This window comes from Giraffa tippelskirchi, chromosome 5 (assembly GCF_054371585.1).
Source record: "Giraffa tippelskirchi isolate mGirTip1 chromosome 5, T2T-mGirTip1v1.2.pri, whole genome shotgun sequence".
In the NCBI taxonomy this organism is placed as follows: domain Eukaryota; kingdom Metazoa; phylum Chordata; class Mammalia; order Artiodactyla; family Giraffidae; genus Giraffa; species Giraffa tippelskirchi.
The window spans coordinates 95,219,988-95,238,951 of record NC_137279.1 but is presented as its reverse complement, the minus strand read 5'-3'; the positions used below and the strand labels follow the sequence as shown (position 1 = coordinate 95,238,951).

The window sequence follows — 18,964 nt, the reverse complement described above, 5'->3', positions numbered from 1 at the left end:
CTTATCTCCGTCCCTGTACCTCTTTCAGGGCTTAGCACACGGTAGGCACTCCAGTAATGTTTGAATGACTGAGTCAACAAACAAACTTATCTTATTAGAAGTTAAGTACTTCTGTGGCAGAGAGAAATTGCTTTCATTTAGCACTTATCTTTATTGGGCACCTGGTAGAATGAGAGGAAGTTGTCCCCACCTTAGCCAGTTAATAGTCCAAGATAGATAATGACAGCACGAGTGAGCAATTAAGGAACCAGAAACTTACTCCCAGTGCTAATCATCAGACATTTCCGAGGCACTGGAGCCAAGTGTGGGGGTAAATTGGGTGGGTCTAGATGGAGCACAGGTGCCCATGTCTTCCATGTCTTCCCTCCCTGCAGGGAATGGGTACTGAAGAGCAGCATCCTCATTGCCATGGCTGTTTACACATACCTCCGCCTCATCGTCGACCACCACGGGACCGCCCAGCTCCAGGCCCTGCGACAGAAGGAGGTGGACTTCTGCATCTCACTGCTTCGGGAGCGGGTGAGGACAAAAAACCCTTAGGAAAGTGAGACCCAGAAAGAGACACCTCTGTCAGTTCTGTGGTGACCTGGGGCCAGAGATGTGTTGGAGATATGGAGGTGGTTCAAGGTCTGTTGTTTTTTCATCACTGTAAGACAGATGAGGATAGCAGGGTGGAGAAATTAGTGTGGAGTAGCCATAGTTCCTATGATGGCAGAAGATGAGATGGTTGGATGGCATCACTGATTCAATGGACACGAACTTGGGTGAACTGTGGGAGATGGTGAGGGACAGGAAGGCCTGGCTTGCTGCAGTCGTGGGGTCGCAAAGCGTTGGACACAACTCAGGGACTAAACAACAACAAAGCCCCAGTTACTAGAATGCTACTGGGTACTCTGGCATCCTGGGGATTTTCCTGGTCAGCTTCATGGACGCTGTCACACAGCACTTCACAGACAGAAGCTGTCTTGTGTTCCCACCCATCCCCCTGCCTGCCTGGGTAACTGCCATGGTCAAGTGGTATAGTGAATTGTCCACTGTCAGATCTCCCAGGAGAGACAGATCCTAGAGTTAAAGCTGTCTAATGCAGTAGTCATGTGTCATAATATAAATTAAAATTAATTGATATTAGGGACTTTCCTGGCAGTCCAGTGTTTTGAACTGTGCTCCCAGTGCAGGGGTCATGGATTCAATCCCTGGTTGGGGAACTTGGATTTCACATGCTGTACAGTGTGGCCAAGAAAAACCACACACACACACATTGTAATTAGATAAAAATTTTAAATTCAGTTCCTTAGTTGAATTAGACACATTTCAAGTGCTCCTTTGCCACATGTGGCTAATGGGTATCCTTTTGGATAGCACAACTAGAGGTCATGTCATCACCATAGAAAGTTCTGTTGGACCAAGCAAGTTCTGGGGTAAGGTGTCTGGGGCTCAACTTACCAGCCCTAGCCTTTTGGAATGTTTGTGTCCCTTGACCTGGACTGAAACCATTCTGGGAGGAGAGGGCCACAGATCAACATGACAGCAGCAGGGCTTCAGCAGTTTTCAGTAACCTCTCCTCCTTGATTTCGGTCCTTAACTTCAGCTCTCTTCCCCTTGAACAGCTTGGAGCCAATCCCTTGGTTCCAGAAAAAATTGTGTAATCCATTCAACCCTCTTTCCTTCCCTCCCTAGAACATATTGTTCCTTCCTCCTTGCAGCAAGTAGACAGTTCTTGTTTTTATTCTCTTTCCCATCTCCCACCACCCACCCCATCTAGTTCATGGAATGTTTGATGATTGGCCGAGACCTCGTCAGACTGCTTCAGAATGTTGCCAGGATATCAGAATTTGAACTGCTTTGGAAAGATATTATCCATAACCCTCAGGCCTTGAGTCCTCAGTTCACAGGTACGTAAGGGTTGAGACATCCTGTCCTTAAGAGGTCAATTGAGAGGGCAGAAGTGGGTGGATAGGAGAGGCTTTGGCAGTCAGGTTTAAGAAGCTTGGGACTGGGCAAGCTCTGCCGGGGACGGCGGTAGTACACAGAACCATTCATGTTCCCAGACAGTCCCTATGTAGCAGGCGCTAGCTGTCTGTCATTTAAGAAAAAGTGAGATAGAGAACTGTGATCCTCCTCCTCCTGTCCCAGCAACTCTTGGGCTCAAGAGGTGAGCCGATGACCAGTTTCCAGCTTCACTGAGTGTCAGGAGTGTCAGAGGTCAGCTTGTGAGACTGACTCAGCAGAGGCACTGGAATTTGTCCTGTAAGCAAAGGCTCCTCCCCAGGAGCCGGCATGCTTCTGAATTCCAAGGATCCACCTTAGCCAAAATCCTCTGTGGGGGAGGGAGCGTGTCTGTGTGCCTCCCCCAATGAGGCCCTTTTCATCTCCCTTTTGCCTTCCCAGGGTCCTTATGGTCTAAACAGTGACTGTACAGCTTTGTTCCCAACCTGTCTCCAACATGCGTATGTGTGTGATATGTGTACATGTGCACACGTAACACGAGTGTAACAGTCTAGGACTGGGAAGTCAGGAAAGAGGAGAAGCAAGCTCTGGTTCTCCTTTATGTTGTACTGTTCTTTTATGAAAACATGTACTGAGTTGTTTTAAGTGCCTGCTGTGTGCTAGGCTCGTGTATGTTAACTCATTTAGTACTCAGAACACCCCTGTAAGGTGGATATTTTACTTTCCATATTTACAGATAAAGAAAATGAGGTTCAAGGAGATTAAGTAATTTGCCCAAAGCGACACAGCTAGTAAGTGTCAGAGACAGAATTTGGATCCAGGTCTGTCTGACTCCACAGCTCGTGCTTATGCCACAACACTACACTGATCCCAGGACCCAGTGGTGGGACCATCAGGAGCAGAAAGAGAGGCTAGGGTTTCCCAAAATTTTCCCTAACTTTCCCACATGTTGCCAGCTGGAATAATGTGAGTAAGGGACTCTGGACAGCCAGTAGAAGAAAAAAATGAATACATCTGGGTCCTGGGGATGGTGGTTGGATAGAGCAGATCATTCAGATGCTGGTTAGAACCCCCTCTTGGTCGTGTCTTAGAATTTCCCTAAGAGCAAGACCACCGGCCATCAGTACCTGGCCCAGGTGACCCACCTGCCTTCTGTTCCTTCTGGTCATCAATCTTCTCTTTTCTCTTTCCTTCCATACTTGGTTCAGGTATCCTACAGCTTCTTCAGTCAAGAACATCTCGAAAATTCCTAGCATGTCGTCTAACCCCAGACATGGAGACGAAGCTCCTCTTCATGACGTCCCGGGTAAGCTAACTCACTTCAGCAGGAAGGGAAGCTGCAGGTGCTAGCTGGACTTCTGCCTTCAGCCTGCAGATGTCTGGTGGGGGGCCGGTCAAGTGTGCGATTGGGCATAGAGCTAAGAATTGGGGATACAGTGTTGAGAAAGACTTAATAGTTCCAGTTCACAAAGCTTTCAGTCTATCTAAAGCAGTCATTAAACCAATACTTGTATACAAATAATGTCATTTACCATTGTGAAATGTGCTATAGAAGAGCAGAGTGAGAGTGTTCATTCTGGGAAACTCAGTGGTTCCTCTGGGTGAGCTATGACCTCTCAGGAACAGTGCTACGGCCTTTTGGTTTCCAAACATGGCTGAATTATGACAGCATTGCTTGAAGAGCGTGTTAAAAATACACCTTCCTGGACCTTACTCTCCCAGAGAATCTGATTGTGGCATCTGTATTTTTAACAGACTTTCCAGGCAGCAACTTCTCTGCAGCTAGTCTGGTGTTAGGGAACCACTGCTCTAGCCAACTTTCAGTTTCCCAAGTCATCCAGGAGAACTGTCTAGATCTGGGCTGTCCCAGGTGGTAGCCACTAGCCACATGTTGCAATTTAAATTAGTTACAATTAAATAAAATTTAAAGTCCAATACCTCAGTTTGAGCAGCTACATTTTAGGAGCTCAATAGGCACCATCATTGCCGAATGTTCTGTTGGACTATGTTAATTTAGTTTTGTTTTTGTTTTAACCTTTCTCGTCTCTATTTTGGTTGAATTGGGAATAGAAGAGGAAATCTAGATCTTCCCCTTAGGAAGGGTTGCTATTTGTACCCACTTAGAATCCACTTAGGGGAAGGACTTGGCTGGAAGAAGGTTTGGAGAATCTCTGTGTTTTGGATAATGATCCTGTTAGGTCATTCAGCCTAGGAAAGCTTTCAGTCAGTGCTGAGTAGACAGCATTCTTTGTAAATCGAAGAAGAGTTAAATCAGGATGTCTTCCAAAAGGCAGAGAGACTTGAGAGACAATAGGAATTAATGACTAAGTTGTGGGAAGAAATTGAGGTCTAGGTCAAACCTAGAGTTGAATGGTGCTCATTTCCCTCTGTCCAGAGATCCCACCCTCCCTTCCTAGCTCTTCTTTCTAACGTTTCCTTCCCCCAAGGTGCGGTTTGGTCAACAAAAGCGATACCAGGATTGGTTCCAGCGCCAGTACCTATCAACCCCAGACAGTCAGTCTTTGCGCTGTGACCTCATTCGCTACATCTGTGGAGTTGTCCACCCTTCCAATGAAGTGCTAAGTTCAGATATCTTGCCCCGATGGGCCATCATTGGCTGGCTCCTGACAACGTGCACGGTGAGGGGCTGGGCGAGGGGTGGAGGCTGCAGGGTGGTGACCCCTCTCTCCCTCATGTCCCATACCTCCATGCTTCCTCCTGACTCTGGGCCACCAGACCCCAAAGGGCCCCTTTTCACTCTTCCTCCTCAGTATCTCAGCCTTTGCCCTGCCTCCCTTCATATCTCTAGAAGTTTACTCAAACTTTTTATTTCCCGTGTGAGTTTAGGGTTGAACAGTTTCATCTGAACCTTTACTGCCAGTCTCCAAGCCTGGGTTTCTCAGGCATCCCTGTTTCCTGTTAGCTTCCAGAAACCATGTATGATTAATCCTCTAACGTGTTCCTGACTCACATTCAGGTCTTGTGTTCCTTACACCCTTATTTCCAGGCCTTTTGGCGTCAACTCTGGATACTTCCCTTCTCTGAACAGGGTGAATCCACAGTAGAGCCATTTCCTTCCCAGCGTTTCCTCTCTGTGCCTGGGGTGGGAAACCGATCTCTGGCATCTAGCTGCCCTCTGACCTCTCCTGACAGGGTTCCCCCTCCCCTATCTGACTGGGTCTTTGGAATGTGCTGATTCAGATATAACAGCAAGCTATGCCTAAGGATCTTCCCTTCAGGAATGTGCCTGGGGAGCTCAGCACAGGCAGCTGAGGGGCTAGTCTGAGTGTCTTAGCTCGGGGGTGATCAGGGGACCCCCTCCACCCCCCCGCCCAGGCCCAGATGTTCTCCTTGTGGGATCAAGAACCCTGACCGATCCCCAGCCCCTTGGTTGGTGAGACCTCATACACAGATTTGGGTGTCTTCACCCCCGGAGGGGTTCTACCCTAACTCACTAGAAACTTAATTTCGTGGATGGAGCAATTACGTGGGCCCTGTAATCTGCCTTGGGCTTCTGCAGGGAAGGGAGCTGGTTGATGAAATTAGCCTCTTTTTTTCTCCTTTTTTTTTTTTTCCAGTCAAATGTCGCTGCCTCTAATGCCAAGCTGGCTTTGTTTTACGACTGGCTGTTCTTTAGCCCAGACAAGGATAGCATTATGAACATAGGTATGTGACCGAGACCAGGCAGCACCACTCCCCGCCCCCAGCTCTGCCTCGTTTCAGTGATCGTGGCCATAAATGTCAGGGCAGCATGGTGTGGAGGCAGCTTATCTGGAGCAGTTCCACTGTTCCTCATCTGTGCTCCCTTGACCTAGAAGGAAGATTGCTTTGATGAGGCTGAGCGACCATCCCACCCCCTTCACCCCATAGCCTTATGTTCGGGCTTTGAGTGGGGAGGGCTCAGGCAGAGGAGAAGCCTGTGCTATCTCCTGCTACCTCCCTCCTCCAAGCTGAATGCTGGGACAGGAAGGGAGATGAGGGCTGTGAGCTGTTGTGGGGAGTGTCTGCTTTTGGGTCTGCTCAGCAGAACTAGAAGGGGGCGGGGAAGACATAGCTTTCTCTGGAGCCATTCGTATATATTGATACCTTATTTTATGGAGGCTCTCTGATGTGGGGGGACCCTTTAATTCCATACTCTCCAGAACCAGCCATCCTGGTCATGCATCACTCCATGAAGCCCCACCCAGCCATCACTGCCACACTCCTGGACTTCATGTGCCGTGTAAGTGCCATAGCCCTTTTTTCTCCCTTCGTCCGCCCAGCAGAGCTAAATGTATGTCCTTCTAACCTTGGCAGTCAGTGAATAGGTCTTCCCAGTGCCCCTTGACTGTGTGAGCAGAAGTGGGTCATGGTCATGGGTCCTTTGTCCTAAGTTAGTGAAGCTTCTCTCCCACATTCCCCCTGTCTCCAGTTGGATCTTTCCATGTCTCCATGGGGTTTTTTAGCCTCAGGGATGATGACTTCAGGTAAAATCCCATCTCCTTGAGGAGCACCCAGGTTGAGTAAGAGTTTCCCATTTTAACAGCGCAGGACAATCAGGAACATTCCAGTCCTTTCTGCAGCCATACCTCCCAGTGTTTCCTGACTGGAACCAAAGCTGCTTTTTAGATCTAGTTCAGCAGAACAGTCTGGATGGGAGGTCCTGTCCTGTGCTCATTTTCTGCTCCTCTTCCCTTCCAGATCATTCCCAACTTCTATCCACCACTGGAGGGCCACGTGCGGCAGGGGGTCTTTTCCTCCCTCAATCACATTGTGGAGAAACGGGTCCTGGCGTAAGCACGTCTGTGTCTGTGGGGCAGGGAAACCAGTTCTTTTCTCATTTTTCACTAGGTCAGGCATGTCCAGATACTGCTGTACCACTGCCGATCCTTTCCCTTGAGACGTATAGAAAGTACTAGCTGTACCGCAGACTGCTAGGCATACGTCCTCCTGCCTCTTAGAGGAATTTCTCTCTTGCAGGGGGATTCAGATGCCTTCGCTGTGCCCCAGTGACCCTTCCCAGGGAGTATTTCCCAGTTGTACCACTGGGCTTAGACTTGCTTATTGTTTAGTTCCACATATCGTTAGAAGTGAGGAGCTCTGATATTGACCTTCATTCGTGTTCTCCATTAGGCATTTGGCTCCCCTCTTTGACAACCCTAAATTGGATAAGGAGCTGCGGGCAATGCTGAGGGAGAAGTTTCCTGAGTTCTGCAGTTCGCCCAGCCCACCTGTGGAAGGTATAGACCTGCCCGGTCCATCACCGATTTCAGAAGAGGGATGGAGACATCCAGGGTGCTCAGACAAGAACCCTTGTTTAGGATGTCATGTGCTCCACCTCTGTGACTCTGTCCAATTCAGTTTTTCTTGCCCCACTTTTTTCTTTTATTCATTTTTATGTCGTCTTCCTTGGTTCTCCTTCTCCATCTTATCTGCTTTTCACTGACATCGCTTGCTCTCTTAACTCCTCTTTTTTTTATTAACCGACCTCTCCTCAGAAGGTAGAAGGCCTTCATGGAATGTATGTTTATCTCACTTTAGCTTTGTCCATCTCTTCTTTCTTCCCAGCCCCAGGCCCTGTCCTCTGATGAGAGGTTGTCATGTTGGGTCTCAAATCTTGCTTCCAATTCCAGGCAGACCCCCTTTGTTTTTTGTTTTGGGGTAAAGGCTTAAGCTAGGCAGAGCTTTCCAACTAGGTTCTAAGTTAAAGAGCGCTTGGGACTGTGCCTGATCTTATCTACTGGCTGATCCTCAGCTGAGCATAGAGGCATCAGGTTCTGTGCTGCTCTCATTACTGGCAAAATCTCCCCCAAAAGCCCTGGAGGGTGGAGGACAAGATGCCTGTCCTTCCAAGGTCCATGTTCCATTTAAGTCATGAGCTCCTTATCCTCCCACTTGCCCTCTCATCTCCCCTTCCCAAGAGCATGGGACACAGGAGGCCATCAAATGCCTTGTCTTTCTTTACTTCCAAGTCAAAATTGAGGAGCCAGTTTCCATGGAGATGGACAACCACATGTCAGACAAGGATGAGAGTTGCTATGACAACGCAGAGGCAGCCTTCAGTGATGATGAGGAGGATCTCAACAGCAAAGGTAGTCCAGGCTGTGTCGGTCCTAAGAGGACTAGCTGGCAGGAGCAACCTCTCCGTCCTCTCTGTGCCTCTGAGTTAGTTTTGTTATCAGTGTTCCTGGATGAGACTCCAGAACTTGACACTGAAGCAGGAGGGAAAAAAGGACAAGTGGTCCCTGCCTTTTCTTGCTTCCTGAGGCTAGAACACACCACACTCAGGGAAGTGCTTCAGGCACTCAACAGCTCTGAGCGAATGGTGCACACCCAGCACGGGTCAGGAGGGCCAGACTGTTCAGGGGGCTGTCTGTGCTTCTCATGTCTGGGCCGAGTGACTTCTTTTCTAAATCACTCCCTTCAGGGAAGAAGAGAGAGTTTCGCTTCCACCCAATCAAGGAGACAGTGGTGGAGGAACCAGTTGATATTACCCCTTACCTTGACCAGCTAGACGAGTCCCTGAGGGACAAAGTGCTCCAGCTCCAGAAGGGGAGGTGGGTGCCGGCCCTGGGTGTCTGCCTGGTACTTGGTGGGTGGCAGACGGGTGGGTTTGGAGGGATTCTGGTGGGGGTGTGTGGAGACATGACTGAAGCTGCACAGGAGATGCCTTCTACAATTTAGGTTGCAGGGTGTGGGCTGGGAGGGGGCAGCCATGTTTCTCAGCACTCCAGGGTCTCACTCCCAGCTTCTGAGTAGAAGCACCTCCGAGACTCAAAGCAGTACTGTGGGGATTCCCCTTCTCCTCAGCCTCTGCCCTGAGGCCCCCTCCCCACAGCCCAGATCCCCACAGAGCTCCTTTGTTTTGTCTCTGTGCACGTGAGTGTGCTTGTGCATTCTGGGTGTGTGTCCCGCCCTCTGCTCTCCTCTGTCCCTGAGATTTCCTCTCCCTTCTGCTCCGTAGTGACACAGAGGCCCAGTGTGAGGTCATGCAAGAAATCGTGGACCAGGTCCTGGAGGTGAGGAGGAACCTGCCCCCCTCAGGAAGGAAGCAGCCCAGCCCAGAGCCCCCCGGGCAGCTGACTCCCAGCTTCCGCTCCTCTGGATGGGTTCCTTCTGCTGGGGGAGGGGCCTGCTGATCCTGGAGGTGGAAGCAGATAGTTCAGAGGCTCGGATAGTGGGGGCAGTGAGCTGGGTCTGGGTGGTGACAGTCTCCTCTTCTCACCATCCAGGAAGACTTTGACTCGGAGCAGCTGTCTGTTCTCGCTTCCTGCCTGCAGGAGCTCTTCAAGGGCCACTTCCGAGGGGAGGTGCTGCCCGAGGAGATCACTGAGGAGTAAGGCTCCTCTTTCCGGACCCTTCCCACCCCCCACCCCCACCCCCACCCCCGCCTCAGGAAGCTAGAGGTATGTTCTTATGGCCCAAGTCCAAGAGGCACCTTGCTGGGGACTTGAGAAAAATCATCTCTTCATTTCTTTTTCTTCTCACACGTACTGATTCACTTAAACGAGGATTTATTTTTGCCTGCTGCACTCCGAGCATACTGGGTCAGTGGACTCGCACCCCTCCCTGCATGTCCTGCCCTGCTGCTGCACCCAGCAGCCCCAAGTCTTTGCTGCTTCAGGTGGGATTGGACCCTTGCCTGGAACTCCTTGAAGGGCAGGAGTCTCACTTTCAGTGACAACCACCACACTGGTTCCATGTTAGGCCCCTGATTTCTCTGTGAGCAAGCCTCTGGGGCAGCAGGAAGTTCCATGCTTGTTAAGAAAGGAACAGGCTGGCATCTAGCCTCAAGCTGGTCCTCCATAATAGTTGGCTGTAGCTCACCTTTCCTCCTCTGTCCTACATGGACTCTGATATATCACCTTCATCTTGTAGGTCCCTGGAGGAGTCTGTGGGGAAGCCTCTCTATCTAATATTTAGGTAAGCCTCTCTATCTGATGTTTAGGTCCAGCTGTAGGAGATGCTGCCCTCTCCACCCTCCCTGTCAGCACTCTTATGCTTCTGTCCTGGGGTAATGAGGCTCCTTCTCCAGAAAGGAGGGGTATGCAGTGGGCACAGACAGCCATGCCCCCTACAAGTGCCACAGGAGAGTCTGCCCCAGGTAAAGCTCTTCTCTGTGCTCCCATCTCCCACTCCAGGAACTTGTGCCAGATGCAAGAAGACAACAGCAGCTTCTCTCTGCTTCTGGACCTTCTCTCTGAGCTATATCAAAAGCAGCCCAAGATTGGCTACCACCTGCTGTACTACCTAAGGGCCAGGTGGGTGTGGTCCCGGGTAAGAAGGTGTCAGGAAGCATCCTGGAGAGTGTCTCTCCTATCATACCTGACTCCCCAGCCCCCTTGCTTGTCATCACCAGAGCTCTGTGTGTATGTGTGTGTGTGTAACAGTTTTAAAGTGTACAATTCAGTGGTTTTAGTATATTCATAAAGATATGCAACTGTTACTACTGTCTAACTTAGAATGTTTTCATTACCCCAAAAAGAAGCCCTATACCTGTTAGCAGTCACTTTCCCATTCTCCCTTTCACCCAGCCCATGTAACACTGATCTGCTTTTCTGTCTCTACGGGTTTACTTATTCTGGCTAGTTCGTATAAATGGAATCATACAGTGTCTGATTTTTCATGACTGACTTTTTTCACTTAGCCCAGTGTTTTCAAGGTTTATCCCATTGTAGTGTGTATCTGTACTTCATTCTTTCTTACGACCAAATAATTCAGTTTATGGATATTACCACAATTTATTTACCCATTCAGCTGTTGATGGTCTTTTGGGTTGTTTCCACTTTCTTGTCTGTTGTGAATAGAGCTGCTGTAAATGTTCACGTACAAATTTTTGCATGGACAGATGTTTTCAGTTTTCCTGAGTATATACCTAGAAGTAGAATTGCTGAGTCCAATGGTAACTCTATTTTTATATCTGTGAGAATTGCCAAACTGCTTTCCAAAGTGACGCAAGCACTTTGTTTCCACCAGCATTGTGTGAGAGCTCTAATTTATCCACGTGCTCCCCAACAATTGTTGACTTTCGAGTATAGCCAGCCTAATGGGCGTGAAGTGGCATCTCATCATTGTTTTGATTTGCATCTCCCTGATGGCAAATGATGTTGAGCATTTTTTCATGTGCCTGTTGGTCACTTGCATTTTCTTTGGGAAAAAAGTCTGTTTCAATCTCTATTTTTCAATTGGGTATTTATCTTTTTCTTGTGGATTTTTAAGAGTTCTTCAGATATTCTGGGTAGATGTTCCTTATCAAATACATGGTTTTTAAACATTTTTTCCTATTCTGTAGGCTGTCTGTTCACTTTCTCGATGGTATCTTTTGAAACATAAGAGTTTTAAATGTTGATCAAGTCGTTTGTTTTTTTTTTTTGGTCACTTGTGATTTACTCCTGTTTTCTTATAAGAGTTATATAATTTCAATTCTTACATTTAGGCCTGTGACCCATTTTGAGTTAAGTTTTTTGCATATGGTGTGAGGTAGGGATCTGTAGGTATTATTGCCCTCATTGCTTAGGGCCCAAAGAACAAGAGAGAAAGCTTTCTCTAACCTGACGTGAGCCCTCTCTCTTTTCCTGTTCTTTATTCTTACCAGGTAGTAACTTCACTGATTGTGGTCTGAGCCCTGTCTGGAACACGGGGGAAAGTTGGGGAGAAAGAAGAGTGTCTCCTGATTTCCATAGTCACCAAGTCTCTGGGGAAGGCCAGGGAGGGCCATGAGACCCATTAGCCCAGGGAATCCAGGGCAGCAAAGGGATTCTAGAGTGGGGGTCTACTTAGGGATTGTTTGAGGCCGGGGTCAGGCTGCTGGCTGAGGCATGACTGGTCTTGCAGCAAAGCCGCCGCTGGGAAGATGAACCTGTACGAGTCATTTGCCCAGGCCACCCAGCTGGGCGACCTGCACACCTGCTTAATGATGGACATGAAGGCCTGCCAGGAGGATGATGTGCGACTGCTGTGCCACCTCACACCCTCCATCTACACAGAGGTCAGCACCTCGATCTGTGTCCCTGGGATGGCACAGCAGTGCCGGTGGGCTCATGAGAAACCACGTCATCTCATTGCACACAACCCCCACCCTCCTCTCCCCTTCGCTGCTGGCCTCTGTAGGCCCCTTCTCCCACACCACAGCCGTCCCCTCCTTCTGCCTCTCTCCATCAAATTGAAAAATGTCTAAAACCCGCAGAATTCTTGTCCTGTGAGCTGGGGTCTGAGCCTGTCCACTTGTCTCCTCTGCTTTGGCCCCATCCTCTGGACCCAGGACAGACAGGGCTCTCAACCAGATCCATGCTCACATATTCAAGCTCTCTGGCCATCTGATGGCCCCTCCAATTCTCTCTGATTTTTTTCAAGACCAGGGCCTCTGTAGTGGAGACGCAGCTCTCATTTCCCTTGTTTACTAATAGTCTTCTCTAGGAATTGGGACATAGGAGGAGATAACAGCTCTTCTTCCTCCTCTTGATGAGAGTTCCCAGGAACAGGGAAATCAGGGCGCAGGGTTGTGGGCATCACAGGAGGAAGTGTGATGTCAGCCAAAAGCCCAAGAGGGGAAGGGAGCTCATGCCCAGCACCCCTCCGCTCTCCAGAAGGGGCCCTGCGCACCCCACACCCTCCCCAAACACACACACTCTCGTACCTTCTTTGGCAAGGATCAGGACACACTGGACTTCTTTGCTGCCAGAGATGCAAATGCTAATTCTGTCGTTGCTTCACACAGAACTAACATCATGTCCAGTCCCATTCAGCTCTAGCTTTGCCTCTAGGTGGCTCCCCATTCCTTTCCTTACACACTCATACTCACTCTGTTGATGCACACATTTAAAACCTTGGGTTTTTTAAGGATTAAATTCCCAGCCTCATAGCTACTGGATCTTTGTTTAGAGATTTATGTTAGGACCCCATGTCTGGCTAGCCTAGCATCCCCTGAGCATGTAGGGAGTGGGGATGGGCTATGAGGGGAAAGCTGAGGGGTGCACTTTGGACTTCTGCCCTTCTTTCCCTCTTTTCCTCCAGTTTCCAGATGAGACCTTGCGGAGCGGGGAGCTGCTCAACATGATCGTGGCTGTTATTGACTCAGCACAGGTGAACACAGAGCTGTCATCCCGAGAGGCCTGGGGACATAGGGCCCTGCTCCCCACTCCTGCCTGCAGAGAGGAAGTCCTGCTCACAGGCGCCCTGCTCCTGGCAGCCACTGTGTGTACCTTCGGCCCCAGGGGCTGGGAACTAACGTGGAGCCCCAGGGCGGCAGGCTGGGTATAGGCCAGTCCTGCTTGGAGTTCCCCTTACTCTCCATGCTTGGGGGCACTCCTGTTCTTCAGGGAAACCGAGGGGACTGTTTTTCAGCTCTCCATTGGTCTTCCCCTTGGCTCAGAACAAAAATGGTCAGACCACTTCTAGCTGACCTTTCATGCATACGTTCCTAGAGGCTGTAGCTGGCTTGTGGTCCCTTCTCAGTCCTAAACTGGGGTCCCATTTCTGCTCCTCCCCACTCAAGAGCCCTCCTACCTGTACTTCTTTCCTCCTCACACCTGTAATCCAGCCTCCCATGGCCCTTCCCTCCTCAGCATAGGCTGGGATGGATCAAGGGCCCAGGCTACATCCAAGCAGAGAAGTTGCCTCTTCTCACTCTGCCATCAGGACATAAGGGATGGCTTTTTGTAACAGTTTTTGCTCCAAACAGGGGGGGTCTGGTTCCCACTGAAGCCAGTTGCTCCTTTGCCAGTCCCCTGAATCCTTCAGAGTCCCGGTGTCCATCGTGTGCCTTTTCCTTCTCATTCCTTTATGACTTGGCTTTCACTTCCTCTCATTTTTCCCTGAATGAGCTCTTCTGCTTCTCCTTCCATACTAGCTTCCTGGCCTCTGTTAAAACCAATGGTTTCTGCCTTCTTCCTCAATCCTTTTAGCTCCAGGAGCTGGTCTGCCACGTGATGATGGGGAACCTGGTCATGTTTCGAAAAGACTCAGTCCTCAATATACTCAGTAAGTGTGCCAAGCCCTGAGGTTCCCTGGGAGATGAGCGGGGTGGCAGCCTTGTGTACTTGTTCAGTCTCTCCGTTGTGTCCAACTCTTTGCAGCCCGATGAACTGCAGCATACCAAGCTTCCCTGTCCTTCACTGTCTCCCAGAGGTGGTTGTGTACTTTCTAGTGACAGGAAAGCTGGTTCTGGGGCTGAGAATGAGGTAGAAGGTCTTTCCAGCCTGCCGTGGGCCTTTGGCAGTATCTGTTTGGATCTGTTTTTTGGCTCTATAAAAGTTCCTTGACCTTCCAGGCTCAGGAAGCTACATGAAGGCTTTGGAAGTGTGCTTTGCATGAAAGAGAAAGTACCTGTGGTCTTAGGATCACTGTTCCCACCCCGTAACATCCTTGTGTGAGGTGCTGATAGTCAGTGGGTTAGCCTTCTCTGTGTATGTGTGTGACAGAATATGAATACGTGTGTCTCTTCTCTGTCCACTCAGTCCAGAGCTTGGACTGGGAAACCTTTGAGCAATACTGTGCCTGGCAGCTCTTCCTGGCCCACAACATCCCCCTGGAGACCATAATCCCCATCCTGCAGCACCTCAAGTACAAGGGTGAGTAGGGTCATGGGCAGGGAACATGGCTGGGGAGGAGAGGACACTCCAGGGCTTGGGCCTCCGGGCTTCTCTTTAGATCAGCCCACACCCACAGCTCCCCTTCCCACCAAAGTGCCAAGTGTGAAAAGGCAGGCCCCCATCAGTCACTTCTGCTCCTTAGGTGTGTCCTGCAGGCCCCCTCCAAGCCAGGTGCTGAACTGGGGCTCAGATGGCACAGGACTGGGGGTCATTCTTCCTGGTTTCTTGTTGAAGATTATCTTTACTCCTTCCAGTAGCTATGGTTGGGGGATGGGAGAGGTGCCAGAATTTCTTTCCAGAATTTTGCATTCCTCTGAACAGCCTCTACCCTCCTCCATAGAGCACCCAGAGGCCCTGTCCTGTCTCCTGCTTCAGCTCCGAAGAGAGAAGTGAGTTCTGCCCCCGCCCTTGGGGGCTCTTTAGTCCCCACTCTGCACACACCAAGAGGTGCTGTCACATAAAGGGCTCCTGTCCTGCTCCTTCGCTGCTGTGTTTTTTCCTGTTGTTGACATCTGCTTATTCCACCCTTCCCCCAAAGTGATTTACAAATAAGCTGGTCCCCTGGGATCTGGGCTTCCTCTCTGCTTTACCCCCCTGCCCACCAGGAGCTGCCCTCAGAGGTGGGGACCGGACATCCCTGTTTCCTGCTGCCACAGCATTTCTAATCTCCCGTGGCTCCTGCTCCCCTCCCCCTCGCTCCTGAGGCCACCAGGAGGCCAGTCCTAGAGGAGGAAGGGTCAGAGTGGAGGAGCCACACACCGTCCCTTCCCTCACCCTGCAGAGAGCGGAGGTGGCTGAACAGGCGTGGGGCTGGGGCGTAGAGGGAGAATGGGCAGGGGCCCCTCCCTCTGTCACAGGCACTTTTCCAAAAACCCCAGATGAATGGAGCAGCAGCTGTATACCTTTTCCTGCCTACCTTCTTGCCATTCTTCCACCTTTTCTCCTCTCTTGGCTGAGAGACTGGAAGTGGTACAGAGCTTCCTAAAGGAAGTGGGAAAGTTGGAGGGCTGCATGTCCCTTCCTCGGGCTCGATATCAGGGTGGCCCACCGCTCCAGCTGGGCAGGGGACAGGGAGCATTCACACAGCACAAACTTGACCTTTTGCCTCCCTGGCCCACTTCTTGACTGTTCTGGGCAGCGTTGGGGAGATTTAGTGGGGCTCCTTCCCAGCACAAACACACGCACCTTCTACTGCCACAGAAACTGAAAAGTCTCACTTGTCTCCTGGCTTCTGAAAAGGATGAAACCAGGCATTTCTTGGCCCAAAGAGAAGAGGGAGAAAGACGTGAGAGCAGAAAGCTACTGCAAGTCTGGGGTGGGACAGGGGTAGGGAAGCCAGGGTTTTAGGGAAAAGTCCATGAAAGAGTGCCAGGGGTTCCTGTAGTCAGCTGTGTGAGCCAGGCGCCCCTGCCCGCACCCCTCTCTTGCCCCCAGGCCCAGCGAGGAGATGGTGAAGATGGTGCTGAGCCGGCCCTGCCACCCTGATGACCAGTTCACCACCAGCATCCTGAGGCACTGGTGCATGAAGCATGATGAGCTGCTGGCTGAGCATATCAAGTCCCTGCTCATCAAGAACAACAGCCTCCCACGCAAGAGGCAGAGGTGGGACCCTCCAGGCCCTGGCTGCGCTGCCCACAGGCCGGCAACAGGGCAGTCCAGTTTGGTCCCTGCCTGGCTTGCGGGCGACACCTAGTGGTGTTAAGCAGCCTGGCGTGCAGGACCACTGTGGCCCCTTCGCCTCTTTTTCTTGTGCCCCATCTTTGGTCCCTGTTCTAAGCACACCTCCATTACCCTGCCCGGCCCCTCCCAGTCCTGTCCTCCCTTTCTCTGTAGGGGCTGCCTCTGTCCTAAGGATGAACCCCAGTGGGGGAGGCTGTCCATGCTCCTGGAGCCCGCACCCCAAGCTCAGACTCTCTCATGACTTCCCTGCAGCCTGAGGAGTTCCAGCAGCAAGCTGGCCCAGCTGACTCTGGAGCAGATCTTAGAGCATTTGGACAATCTGCGTCTCAACCTGACCAACACCAAGCAGAACTGTACGCTTCCTCGCCCTCTCCGAGTCTAGTGTGCGTGTGCTGCCCCGACTCAGACCACCTGTGGGTCCGGGTCGGGCAGCTCGCAGACACCTCACTGTTCTCCTTCCCTTCTCTCCCTTCTCTCTCTAGTTTTCAGCCAGACCCCAATTCTGCAGGCTCTGCAGCATGTCCAGGCAAGCTGTGATGAAGCCCACAAGATGAAGTGAGGCTCCTTGCATTTGTGGCCTTGAGAAGGAGTGGGAGAGGGCTTGGGGAGGGTGGCCTGCTGGGGACACAAACTTAGTCTCCGGCAAGACCAGGTGCTTGAAAACAAATAAGAGACCCTGGTATGAGGGCAGAGACAAGGTTGGGAGGATGACCATGGGGCCAGGACACCCACCCTCTGAGAGCTCCTTCTCCCCCTCAGGTTCAGTGATCTCTTCTCCCTGGCTGAGGAATATGAGGACTCTTCCACCAAGCCACCCAAGAGCCGGCGAAAAGCTGCTCTGTCCAGCCCCCGAAGTCGAAAGAATGCCACACAGCCACCCAATGCTGAGGAGGAGTCTGGCTCCAGCAGTGCCTCGGTGAGACCCCTGGCCATGCAAGCCACGCACAGGATGCAGGGAGAGGCAGGGTGCGGGCAGAGCTGGGCCCAGCAGCTGCCCGGGCTAGCGATTCTTTCCCTCCTATCTCTTCCAGGAGGAAGAAGACACAAAACCGAAGCCCACCAAGCGGAAACGGAAAGGGTCCTCTGCAGTGGGGTCTGACAGTGACTGAGGCCCTGTTCCCCATCCACCCCCAGTTGGATTGCCCTCCCCTCCTTGGTGAATCAGAGGTTAACAGAAGCTGGGGAGATCGTAGGGGAAGCAGCCTGTTCCTATCCCAAAGCTCACCCCCAGGAGAAGGACGAGCTGCCCCCTTCAGCCCAGCCTGAGAAGCTGCCATGCAGCCCCCAGCCCCGCCCCCTCCCCTCTGGGGCCTGCAGCCCCATCACTGCTGCTCCCACTGATACTCGGGTTCCCACTGAAGCCAGAGGCTGTGCAAAGCTTGGACTGTGGTGGAAGTCCTTGCCCCCTCCCCTAGCCTCCCCAAAAGCTATTTCAATAGAGGAGAGAAATGGTCGAGGGGCAGCTGGCCACAGAGGCTAGGATGAGAGTAAAAACTGTGTGTGTGTGCCCCTTCCCGCTCCCTTTCGGGTCTTGATTTGCTCTGAACAGACATTTTATAGTTGCCCTCTGTACATCGGTATGAAATGAGCATTTAATCTGTGATGTGCTCAAGTTGCCTTTTCCTCTCCGAGGGCCACATGCCACAGGTGTTCAGGAAGGAATCTGAGAGGGAGGCCACAGCCCCACCTGGGTTGCCCTGGAGGCTTGTGCTGACCTGAAGTTGGCACCTCACGCCGGGCCAGAGCCCTGGGAGTCCCAGAGACATGTTCCACAGAACTGTCAAATGGTCCCATTTCCTTGGATCTATCTGTCTTTTCTTTTTCTTTTTTTGACAGAGATAATCGCATTTTAAAAGTTGTTTTTAAATGACAATAAAACAAGCCAGAACCTCTTCTGTGCCAGAGTTGCTGCCCCCCACTTACCCTGTGCATGTACCGGTGGTCTTGGTTTAATTGGCACCCTTCTTCCCCTTCTCTCTTCCTGCCTGCCCCCTTCTTGTCCAGAGCAGAAGGGAGTTGGCTTTAACTCCCACATCCTTCTTGCTGACGCTGTCTATGCAGGCCAGGCGCTGACCTGTCCAGGCAGAAATCGATGCTGTACCATTTCCCAGAGGCCTGTCCTTATCCATCTCTCAAGAAACTAGAGGCTTCCAGAAGCTTCCACAATGCTAGTGTTACATTGGTGGTGTAGTAGTGAGCATAGCTGCCTTCTAGAAGCTTGTGTGTCATACTCTAATGCTTACCAGCTACTGGAGAACTTGACTACCTGCTTGGGCTGGGGTTGGGTGGAGCGGGGGGTTGCTAATATGTGTGCCTGGTGTAGAGTTCAGTTACCTGAGAGAAGGAACCCTCTTCCTGTGTAGCCACTTGCCCCACCATGTGTACCAGCAGAAAAGCTCCTTGGCTATGCTTTTGTTCCCCTGCTGTCCTAGGAGATTGAGTGGCAGGCTGAAGAGAAAGGAGTGAAGTTTGGACTGACTGCAGACAGCTCCTGTTCAGCCAGCAAATTTGTCTTTTACAGAATGCAGGTTTTCCCATCCCTCAAAGCTGCTGCTCCTTCCTTTGAAAGCTTAAACTGCCGGAGGCCTCTTTTCCTTCCCCTCTCTCCTTCCCCTGTTTCCTCTGCCCCAATTAAAACCAGGATGGAAAGCATTCGCTGGCTGGCCCCAATTATTGTCCCTTTGCCCAAAGGGAGGGGCCTCCGGCGCCGTGGCCCCTCCAGAAATCTGGCTGTCTGGGCCTCCACCTCTGCCCTACTTCACTCTCGG

General features: G+C 51.2%; 1 protein-coding gene across 4 annotated transcripts in view; it reads left to right on the top strand.

The window, feature by feature from the left end:
- Positions 1-18,088, top strand: part of INTS3 (integrator complex subunit 3) — a 62,815-nt gene extending 44,727 nt beyond the window's left edge. For all 4 annotated transcript variants that reach the window (XM_081494871.1, XM_081494869.1, XM_081494868.1 and 1 more), the window contains 24 exons: positions 375-519; positions 1,763-1,892; positions 3,156-3,253; positions 4,395-4,586; positions 5,526-5,613; positions 6,090-6,169; positions 6,628-6,719; positions 7,060-7,166; positions 7,899-8,018; positions 8,354-8,483; positions 8,891-8,945; positions 9,159-9,262; positions 9,805-9,849; positions 10,068-10,187; positions 11,761-11,914; positions 12,940-13,008; positions 13,830-13,905; positions 14,382-14,495; positions 14,857-14,905; positions 15,951-16,118; positions 16,449-16,549; positions 16,679-16,751; positions 16,956-17,112; positions 17,228-18,088. In XM_081494871.1, coding sequence (XP_081350997.1) covers positions 375-519; positions 1,763-1,892; positions 3,156-3,253; positions 4,395-4,586; positions 5,526-5,613; positions 6,090-6,169; positions 6,628-6,719; positions 7,060-7,166; positions 7,899-8,018; positions 8,354-8,483; positions 8,891-8,945; positions 9,159-9,262; positions 9,805-9,849; positions 10,068-10,187; positions 11,761-11,914; positions 12,940-13,008; positions 13,830-13,905; positions 14,382-14,495; positions 14,857-14,905; positions 15,951-16,118; positions 16,449-16,549; positions 16,679-16,751; positions 16,956-17,112; positions 17,228-17,305 — 2,545 coding nt within the window. In that variant the 3' untranslated portion in view covers positions 17,306-18,088. The remainder of the gene's footprint in view (positions 1-374; positions 520-1,762; positions 1,893-3,155; positions 3,254-4,394; positions 4,587-5,525; positions 5,614-6,089; positions 6,170-6,627; positions 6,720-7,059; positions 7,167-7,898; positions 8,019-8,353; positions 8,484-8,890; positions 8,946-9,158; positions 9,263-9,804; positions 9,850-10,067; positions 10,188-11,760; positions 11,915-12,939; positions 13,009-13,829; positions 13,906-14,381; positions 14,496-14,856; positions 14,906-15,950; positions 16,119-16,448; positions 16,550-16,678; positions 16,752-16,955; positions 17,113-17,227) is intronic.
- The last annotated feature ends 876 nt before the right edge of the window (positions 18,089-18,964 follow it).